This window comes from Cebus imitator, unplaced genomic scaffold, assembly GCF_001604975.1.
Source record: "Cebus imitator isolate Cc_AM_T3 unplaced genomic scaffold, Cebus_imitator-1.0 Scaffold547, whole genome shotgun sequence".
Lineage (NCBI taxonomy): Eukaryota > Metazoa > Chordata > Mammalia > Primates > Cebidae > Cebus > Cebus imitator.
Window position 1 is genome coordinate 497,739 of NW_016107862.1, and position 10,953 is coordinate 508,691.

Below are 10,953 nucleotides of genomic sequence, written 5' to 3' on the forward strand. Positions count from 1 at the left end.
AAAAAAAAAAAAAAAAAAAATACAGTGACCTATTAATTTTCTGGATTTCGGGGTGAGGATGAGGAAAGTGCTGCAATAGTTTCGGAAAGTAAATAGCAACAAGGAAAACAATGATACAATTCTGTTTAAAATATGTCCTATTAATTCAAATGTTCCCTAACATATTCAGAATGCAAAGACATTGCCTGCTTCAGAAAGCTGAAGATAGTGAGGGTGAAAAAACCGAGGTCTAACAAACCTACTTCATGTGTTATCTTTAGCATCCATTGTCCTTTTTATAGTAGGCTCAGTATCAAAGATCAGGAAAGGATGAGTGAGTTAGTAAACTTGCTTACAAAGGAAATTTCTTTGATGGGGTGAGATGGGCCATTCCCAAGATATTCTTAATTTGCTCACATTAAAAGAGACAGAAGAGTTGGAAGCTTAGAATTGAATTATTTTTCTTTTGGAGAAACAAAGCAATAGAATATTCTGTGAAATAATTGGGAATGGTCAATAGCACTTAATATCTTTTTGTTAAGTATGAGCAATTACTTGTTAATTTAATCCATATGCAAGGTGAGTTTTGTTTGGCAAATTCTGTTCACTCTCAACTGTGGACAGAAATACTATCACTTTGTTTTTTACCAAATATAATGTATTAAAATTATTTTTAAGTGTCTAAAGCACTATCAAGTCACGCAAGTCAGAGGGAAAGTGAAACTACTTCAAATAGTATTTCTAAGACTAAGGTCAAATGGCTATAACCAATAACAAGTACCTGAATTTTACCTGTCATTTTCTGATATGTGAGTGAGCACTTCTAAGGTTAATCTTTTATTTTTGCAGATTTATCATAATTTTTTTTAAAGAGGTCAAACACTGTGGCAGCTGGATTCCCAGAGCAGCTGTGCATGACAGCTCCTGATAGAATAGACCACTGTGGTTACACTTGACTACATCTTGAGCTAATAGTGCTCTAGGTATTTCCTGCAGAATGCATCCTCCTGGAACTGTGGCTTCTTTTGACCATAACTAAGCAAATAAAAGTTAAATTAAAGGGGGTAGTTTCAGCCACAGCGCCACAGTGCTCTTTCACGCGATCTCTATCAAACAAGGGGCATTGTCAGAAATAGTGTACTCTGGATTTAACAAAACTTCACAGAAACGGATTTGTCTCTGAATAGCTGGATTTCATGTTAGACATGTTGTCTTAATCATAACACACCTCTATGGTTGTAATCCTTTGGAAGTATGACTCACAGTAAGATGTGCATGAAGGTTTTACTGGACTTTTATAGGAGTTGAGGCAGGAAACAAAAGTTTGCATATTCAATGAAATGGCAGCAATATTGGAAATTGAGTTTGGGTATGAAAAACTTGTAATTTGCAACTTTAGTTATTCAAATAATGTATCCATCAGAAAATGGTGACACTTTTCATATCATTTCTGGGCTTTTTCTACAGAAATCAAATTTAAATTTAAGGCTAGGCGCAGTGGCTCATGCCTGTAATCCCAGTGCTTTGGGATGCTGAGGCGGACAGATTGCATGAGGCCAGGAGTTTACAACCAGTCTGGCCGACATGGTGAAACTCCATTTCTACTAAAAGTACAAAAATTAGCTGGGAGTGGTGGCACACACCAGCAATCCCAGCTACCCAGGAGGCTGAGGCCAAGAATCAGAAGGTGGAGGTTGCAGTGAGCCTAGATCATGCCACTGCACCCCAGCCTGGGTGACAGAGCAAGACCCTTTCTAAAAAAAAAATTAAAAGTTAAAATTAAAAATTAACAGTAAAACATTGCATTATATTTGTAATTTCCTATGGAAGTAAATTGAATTTCCTTATACAAATGCAAATGGTGAAAACTATAATCTATTCAGCCCTTCCCAGAATTATAGCTGCATAAACCCAGGTATAAATTAGTAAATGAAGCTGAGTTCAGTGGCTTATGCCTATTATCCCAACGCTTTGGGAAGCTAAGGCAGTAGGATCTCTTGAGCCTAGGAGTTTGAGACCAAACTGGACAATATAATGAGATCCCCGTCTTTACAAAAAAAAAAAATAGCTGGGTGTGGTGGCATGTGCCTGTGGTCCCAGCTACTTGGGTGGCTGGGATGGGAGGGTTGCTTGAGCCCGGGAGGTAGATGCTGCAGTAAGCTGTGATTGCACTACTTCACTCCACAGCCTAGGCCGCAGAGTGAGATCTTGTCTCAATAAATAAATAAATAAAAAGGAGAAATTAGAGAATGAGTTAGCATCATAATATAAAACGTGACTATAAATTAGATCTGTATGTCCATGGTGGTAAATAACACAATAATTAAATCATCTGTCTCCTGATGAAGAGTCTTGGCTCTGGAACCAGACTGCTTGGGTTCCAGTCCTGGCTTTTCAATTTATTAACTGCAGCTCTAGGGTAGGTTTCCTTTTTTTTTTCTTTCCTTTTTTTTACACAGGGTTTTACTCCAAAACCCAGGCTAGAGTGCAGTGGTGCAATCACGGCTCATGGCAGCCTGGACCTCCCTCGGCTCAGGCAAGCCTCCTACCTCATCCTCCTGGGTGCTGGGACTACAAGCATGTAACACCACTCCGGGCTAATTTTTAAAATTTTTATAGAAACAGGATCTTGCAATGTTGCCCAGGCTGGTCTCAAATTCCTGGGCTCAGGTGATCTGCCTGCATCTGCCTCTCTCTGTGCCCGGCCTAAGGCAGCTTTCTTAATCTCCCCTAGACTGTTTCTTTAATTGTATAATGAGAAGAGCAACAATAATGCCTCTGGTAGAAGGCTTCTGTTAGAATTTATTGACAAAACCCTTTCAGTGGTTAGTTAGCACAGTGACTGGCACATTAAATGTGGCTATTAATTACTTTATGTGTATTGTTACATATGGACGCTTGCAGCCTATCTATTGGGTATGAGCCTTGTTTCCACAGCTTGATTGCAAGTTTTGAGAGGGCAAGGACCAGCTCACATAGTCCTCTCATCACCTAGCACAATGTCTTATAAATAGGTCAGTAACAAAATTTAAAACTAAAGGGCAATTTGAATTTGAGGCTAGATTGATTATAAAGGCCCTTGATTCTCAATTTCCGTAGGCCTGCCCTAGGCCTCTCTCCTACTCTAGTATAACCAAAGTCCCCTTTGAGTTGTGGCAATGGGAGCTCTTGGCTGCTGACTACTCAATAGCATCCAATTCAATCAAGTGCTTAGAAAAGAAGTCAAAGGTCTGAGTAATGCATGAGAGTTTCCAGACAGTCATGGGATTTAGGAGCTATTTCTTTCTTAGGTATTTCTGGCTACTGGGCATGGTGTAATTTCTTTGTCTCACCTAAGTGAAATCATGTAGAATATAATTTATGTCCTCCCTCTTTAGCTCTTTTCACGGAATGGTGATGAGCTAGCTAGTATTTTTATCATCAAAGGACCGACTATCACTGTCTGAACAACTCATCTGCAACAAGCTACCATATCACCCCTGGTCAATGAACTGACTCATGCTTTTTAAAAATGCTTTCTAAGTTTTACTTCTGTTTTTCGTGTTTTTTTCTTTTTCTTACTCAACTGGGCTATTCACAAAAAGAATAAAGTTTAATACTGGTATATATTGACTTCCTCCTGCTGTTTGTGAAATGCTGAATACAGCAGCTCTAGGTTTGGCAAGGCTGGGTTTCCTTACCCAGTGGTGTGAGAGTTGCACTGTAACTTGGTGTAATCCATAGGTTGAATGCAGGGCTTTGAGAATTTAAAATATTTGCAGCTTCACAAGAAATATTTGGAAAGTTTGCATAAGGCCTAGTAAATCCACAGTTGGGAGTGAATAGAGTTTACTAAACTAAATTCACCTAGCATATGAAAATGTACATAAAACAAAATTAACAGGTAGCTGCTCATACTTAGCAAAAAGGTATTTAGTGCTTCTGGTCACTCTCAAATTATTTCACATAATATTCTACTGTTTTCTTTTTCCTAAAAAACAATTGTTTTAAGCTCCTAGCTCTTCTGTCTCTTTTAATTTGAGCAAATTAAAAGTATCTTGGGAATGGCCCATCTCACCCCATCAAAGTTTCCTTTGTAAGCAAGTTTGCTAACACTCATCCTTTCCTGCTCTTTGATACTGAGACTACTATAAAAAGGACAATGGATGCTAAAGATAACACATGAAGTAGGTTTTTTAGACCTTTTTTTCGGACCCTTGGTATCTTCAGCTTTCTGAAGGCCAGGTAGTATCTACATTCTGAATATGTTAAGGGACATATGAATCCATAGGACTATTTTAAACAGAATTGTATCGTTGTTACCCTTGTTGCTATTTCCCAAACCATTGCAGTCCTTTTTGCCAGTGACATTTTCTCATCCACAGCCAGCTCCGTCTGCAGCTCCTTTTTGTTATTTCTTCTGTTGGCTTCCATTTTAATTTAAAAAATAAATTTCTAATTTTTTAGTTCTGTTCTGTCAGTGTATACCTGCAGCTGCACACACGTTTGATTATAGCTGAATAGTGTTGTGGAAAATCTTGCAACTAGATTCCAAATTGACAGGAGGTGTAATTTACAAAGTACAAAAGTGTTCCGTTAAAGCACTGTCAGCAATAAATAAAAACAGCTTCTTGGGGGAAGGAAATAACATTGGAGAGATCTAGGCCGAAGGAGGAAACAATTTACACTGTTAGGAAGAGCCACAGCTAGGGAAGCAGCTGAGGGACAAGGACAACAGAAACACAAGAGGCTCCTGATCTCAGGCAGTCCTCCAAGGGCACCTTACAGAGGGCAGTTAGGTTGCCTTGATTTGCCAATTTCTCTCTTGAAAGATACACTGGACCTTTATTTCCCAAGGACTACTCATTCAGCATTGTTGAGCACCTAAACTGTGCTGGAGATTGCACCGCAACTGGGCTTACGAAGATGAAAAGTGCACACAGTTCCTGTCTTCAGGCACTCCCTAGAGTTTTTAAAACAGAACATCTTAAGAGGGAGTTATAAGGGGCCCCGTTGCAAAAAGAGAGCAGCAACTACAATCTTGGAAGATCCCTCAGGATGCCACAGAGGAAGTGAGCTGTAATCACAGAGAATTTCGAAAGGCTTTTGTATCTTTCGACAGTAAATGAAAAAATGAAATACATTGTCCGAAAGAGAAAGAATTGGGATGTTGGATGAGATTTTATACAGAAGAGTTAAAATATATTTAAATGGAGCAGGGACTTACAGGGATAGACAAGTAAGTCCCTTTCATTGTCAGTTAAGGGTCCAGGTTACAAACGAGTAATAACCGATCAGACTGACGAGCGCCCGCGCGCAGCGCCTCCTGCAGACGCGGCCTGGCAGCCTTCAGTTAACGCTGACAGCTGTTCAACACCACCCAGCTAGGGGCGGGAAAGTCCTCCCACTTCTGCCAGATTTTGCACACAACACAGTAGAAAGGGCACTCTTACGGCTCCCAGTCTTTTTCTCCCCTAATCGCCTGCGATTTTAGGGCTCTTCGGGGAGTATGCCTGCGAGATTTAAGAGGTTTTTTTCCTCTTTCTCTTTTGAAGAAGTGATAGAAAGCATTTAAATTAGCGGCAGGGCGGTTAACACCCGCAGCCCAGGCCTCCCTACACGCCTCGTCGCTCGTCCGTGTTCACTCCATGCCTGGCTTCGGGTAGGAGCCGCACAGCACCAACGGTCGCCGGGTCGCAACGGCTCCGAGGCGGCGCGCAGCGGGCGTTGAGTGCACGGCCTCGCCGGACCGCTCCGAGTTCAGAGGGCGCAGGGCGGGAGGCGAGGCCCAGCCGCGGGCGGCTTTTGACGAGCGGCCCTCACAGCCAATGGGAAGCCCGGTCGACTTTCCCGCCCCTGCCAATAGGGAGCAGGACCCGGGCCGGGGGGGCGCTTCCCGCAGGCTGCAGCTGGATTCGATCCTGCGCGACGGACGCGAAGGCGGGGGTGGAGGCTCGGCAGGGGCTGCGGGGAGCGGCTTATGGGAGGAGGGAAGACCGGAAGCCACGGTCGCGTCCCCATCCTTAGATTCGCTCCCTCGGGCAGGAGCGGAGACGGAGGAGAAGGGAGAGGCTGAATGTTGGCTCGGTAATAGAGGGGAGCGGCCGCTCCGGAGCCTTGTCCCAGGGCGCCCCTCTTAGTCACTCCGGGCTCCTCAGCCGCCAGGCTCCTGGCCGTGCAGTCCCCGCGGACAGCCGGGCCGCGGAGACCCTCGCTGAAGAGGCGCTGCTGGCGGCGAGGACTGCCTGGCGGCATCCGAGGCGCGCTCCCCACCGCCACCCCCACCCGCCTGCCCGCCGGTCCCTCCGGCCGCCGCCATGTCCTCCTCCTCTTCCTCCCCCAGGGAGACGTACGAGGAGGACCGGGAGTACGAGAGCCAGGCCAAGCGTCTCAAGACCGAGGAGGGGGAGATCGACTACTCGGCCGAGGAAGGCGAGAACCGCCGGGAAGCGACGCCCCGGGGCGGGGGCGATGGCGGCGGCGGCGGCCGGAGCTTCTCCCAGCCGGTAACAAAGCGCGGCCCTCCTGTCCGCCGTGCTTGGCGGTTCCCCGGGAAGCAGGGCCGGGCGGCGGGGCCTCGGCGCGGGGCCTCCCGTTCGCTTCGTTAGCCTTCTCCGCTGCGCCGACCCGATTGGGGAAGCGCCCCCTCTTCTCTTTGGGGCTTGTATTCTGGCCTCTACCTGTTTCCCGCATCCCGACTGCGAACCTGATTCTGTCCTGGCGGCAGGCCCCACCGCGAGTCCACTGCCGGGCCCTGAACTTGGGGAGGGTCGCGGCGCTGGGGCGGCTGGGAGGCGTCGCTTCCGCTCTGGGGGTTTCGGGGTGTGGAGAGCTCTTTGTTAGTTTAACTCATCGGGCTCCGGGCCAGCGTCGGGACCACCGGTTCCCTTCAGCCCCTCTACCCGCAGTCTCCGCGCGCTGGTCACCATCCCGGGATGGTTGAGTCGGCTCCACCGGGGGCTCTCTCCGCCTCGGTCCTACGGAGAGCCGTAACTAAATAACAGATTATGCCTTGGCGTTCACATGCTAGTTCCCTTGAAGGTTTAATTTAAAAAATTGTAAAATTAAACTCTTTTGACTTGCATCCTTTGCTACCCGGTTTTGTGATGATTGCTCAGTACACTTTTTACCTCTTCCGTTACAACACTTACAAAAGTGTTGGCAGCTGTTGGTACATCTCTCCCTTCAAGTAAAACAAATCTTAAAATTACTAAAGTTTTTCATTGGTAATTTATTCCAGATTTGCCCCGTGAAAGGATGAACGGAACTCAGGGCTCCATTAAACACACAATCCTAGAACCATGTCTTTCTCTTACAAGAAATGTTAGCGTGAGGCAGAAGGAATGTGATCATTTTGTCCACAGCAAGTAGTTAGCTTCAGTTGGATGGAGACTTAAAGGAAACAAAGCGGAGCAAACGTTATTGCCCTTTTTTGGTGCACTTAAGCTGTCTTAACGACTTAGATGTTTTTTAAACATTTAACACATATGAATTGTGATTAATTCTGGAAACTTTAACCGGAATTACGAAATTGTACACATATATCCTACTATTAGGTTAAAAGGCTTTTAACCTTACCTTTTAAAAATAAGACGCACATTGCCCTTTAAAGCCTTTTGAATTTTTAAATTAAAAAAAAAAAAAAAAGGCTGGTCAGTATCCCCCAGCATTACAGTTTCCAGTTACCAGGATGTGAGGGCAAACTTTGCAACACATTTAAAAAAGGAACTTTTTCTTTCTCAAAGTCTTCTTATGGTTAGCTATTAGATTTTTGTGCCTAGCTATTTGAAATATTCTAAGTGTAACTTGGAAGTGTGAACAAAGGAAATGCATTTTTTCTTAGCAGGTTTCAGTTCAAAGCCAACTCTATTGTGGAAATTGGAAACAGGAATATTGTAACTGATAGATGTATTTGATCAGTGGACCTCTTTGCTATAAATCTTGATTGGGTTTTTTGTGTAGCATTATGAAATGTCTTCAGGCATTTTGGAAAGATACTTAAATCCATATATCAAAATTTGTTTTTGAAAAAAGATAAAGCATTGAACCAATAGCATTATTTTGGATGTTGGAAAGAAAATAACATTAATGTATCAAAAGCGAAGTGTGCATTTTATTTTTATTTTTGAGAGGTTGTCAATCTATGGCCCAGGGCTGGAGTGCAGCTGCGCAATCAAGGCTCACTGTTTGCGATCCTCCTACCTCAGCCTCCCTGGTTGCTGGAACTGCAAGCCCGCACCACCACGCCGGGCCTTTTTTTTTTTTTTTCCACCCTGTATTTTGTAGAGAAGGGGTTTCACCATGTTACCCAAGCTGGTCTCTTATCTCCTGGGCTCAAGTGATCCACTTGACTCAGGCCTCTCAAAGTGTTGGGATTACAGGCGTGAACTACCTACCGCACCTGGCCTTACCATACAATTTATGTGAGCCTGAGAAAGTCAGTTTACTACTCTGAGTTCTCTAAGTCTGTAAAATAGGATGGTTGAAACACATGCCTTTTTTACCCGAAGCTGTAGTTAAGTGATTAACATAATGCTAATGCTGTTTGTAAGTTACCCAGGCAGGAACTGATATAAGCAGATTGAGGTATAAATTTTCATTTTTTGTTTATCTCAATGCTGATATGTTTCTTAGGAAAGGGTGAATTGTTTTCATTTAACAGTAAAACCATTATTGTACTATGAAATCTAATGAAGCTTTGTTTATCTTGTTTTAAAATATTTTTCATGTAATTTTTTTGGTACTATTTTGAGATCATGGCAACTGTGGAAACCTGTACACAATAACATTCTACTATTAGGATAGGCATTCTCCGGATAGAAGTGTACTGTCTTGTGTTTCTTCGTTCAGAGATTTGGTAATTCATTGTAACTGAAAAGGGTTTTACGCAACTTCAGTGGTCCCTTCAGCCCAGAGAAGAAATACCTTTGTGGTCAGACTGTTAAAAGTAAATGCAGATTAGGTACAACAATAGTATTCTTTTCAACTCGAGTTCAAAGTTTGTAAAGTGCAAAGTAAGACTTTGAAGATTTTTATTGTTTGGTTTTTATAATTAACCTTAAGTGCTTTGATAATATATTAACTAGATTTTAAAGAGGAAAATGAGTATTTAAGAAAAACATAGTGGTTCTACAAATGCTCTGAACTTTGAATGAATAATTGTGAGTGATCATTGTGTTGAAGGTATAAAGAAAAATGAGAGAGTTAGCACTTTGGATGTGAGAAATAAAACACCCTTCAAATTTGTGTCTTCTGGTACTTTTTTTTTAATAGAGCAAAAAACTCCTAGGGTTTTTCACGTTCACTGAGCTGCATTGTTGAACAAGGCTTGATTATAGAGGTTCCTGCCACATATTATACAATTACTTTTTTCTTATGGAGTAGTGTTCTTAAATTTAATAGGCATGACCTTCAAGATCATATTAATAGTAAGTTTCTGTATCTCCTTACTTTTAAGAAGGCAGCTTGACTTGGAAATGCTAAGACTTCACCTGGCAAAACCACTTGAGGAATTGGGATGGAGTGCTAATTTTTATTTTGGAGATTTAAAAAGTTTTTCTTTTTTCTGGAGTTGTGAATAAACAGGCAAATCAAAGTTTGTTAAGTGGTTTGTTTGCTGATGAAATGAAAATTTGTTTTTCAACTTTTAATAAAAAGACGTGGAAGATGGCAAAATGCCAAGATAAAATTGTAGCTCCTAGGATCTCCAAAGAAAGGATTATACAGCACATAGAGAATCCAGTTTGAATTCAAGATACACTATTCTATTGTACTTGCACGATGTAAATTATAGATGGTAGCAATATTACTGTGATCTATTGGATGCGTATGGGTTGGGAGATGGGATGAGGTCACTTAGCTCCCACTGGGGAAGTTTAGAAGACTGTGTAGTAGCTACTTCCTGGAAATAAAAGAGTTAAAGGACATGTGCCCCAGAGGTAAATGCCAGAGCCTAAGACTTGCATAGCAGTCTTGTCTTGTGTCTCCACCAGCTAAGCTGTTCTAGTAGAGTGAGGATTTTTAGGCCTAGTTTGGGGCAAGAAATGAAAAGTAGTAGGTTTTACCATCTTTTGGTTTTAACAAGTGACTGTTTCTTCATGTTAGTACTTTACAGTGAAAAGAGGTGTTCATAGAGCCAGTAGCACAGCCAGTGTCTTGGCTCTGCTGACAAGTTTTTTCACTTAACCTCTCTGGAACTCAGAGATCTCTATGATCTCTTACCTCATTTAAAAACATAATAATTGAGCTTCTACCATATATCAGGTGATGGAGCTATAACAGTGAAAAAAATTACCTGTCTAAAAATCTGATTCTACGTTGGATATTGCTTACCTCCATGAAACAGAATGCAACTTTTAGGGCTTACAGCCACAGCAACAACTCACATGAGCTTATGGAAAACAAAAAAGGGAGCGGGGTAGAGGATTTATTGACCCATGTAACTGGGAAAGCCAAATTCTGACAGTGGTTTTAGGCATGGCTGGAACCAGGGATTTAGATGATGTCATAGGGTCTTGATTCTCTTTCCATGATTGAATTCTCCTTTCCTCTGTGTAGTGCTAAGGCTAGGCTGACATTCTTACAGCTAGCAGCTAAAGAGCATCTTCTCTCTTTCTCATCCTATATTTATCCCTTCTTATCAAGTGTTTTTGATCTTCTCCTCTTCTCTCATCTAATCACCAGGCCACCCTTGAGGTTCAGGAGGCATGACTGTGTGATTGAAATACCAATGTATGATAATATGGAGTTGAGGAGGTTGTTTTTGTTTTTGTTTGCATGTTTTTATTTTTAAGCAGAAGGGGTAAGGAATTCTGGGTAGGCAAAACCAAATGATTTATATAAACAACAACAACAAAAAAGGAGTTTATTTTTAAAAGTTACTTGACTGAGGCCGGGCGCAGTGGCTCAAGCCTGTAATCCCAGCACTTTGGGAGGCCGAGGCGGGTGGATCACGAGGTCAAGAGATCGAGACCATCCTGGTCAACATGGTGAAAC

General features: G+C 42.6%; 1 protein-coding gene across 2 annotated transcripts in view; it reads left to right on the forward strand.

Annotated features, from left to right (window-relative positions):
• The first annotated feature begins 5,128 nt into the window (after positions 1-5,128).
• Positions 5,129-10,953, forward strand: part of HNRNPLL (heterogeneous nuclear ribonucleoprotein L like) — a 37,865-nt gene continuing 32,040 nt past the window's right edge. The window contains exons 1-2 of one of the 2 annotated variants that reach the window (XM_017515336.2): positions 5,129-6,045; positions 6,302-6,464. In XM_017515336.2, the coding sequence (XP_017370825.1) occupies positions 6,035-6,045; positions 6,302-6,464 (174 nt within the window). In that variant the 5' untranslated portion in view covers positions 5,129-6,034. Of the gene's footprint in view, positions 6,465-10,953 lie in introns of both variants that reach the window. The other variant, XM_017515335.2, reaches the window with a different exon arrangement.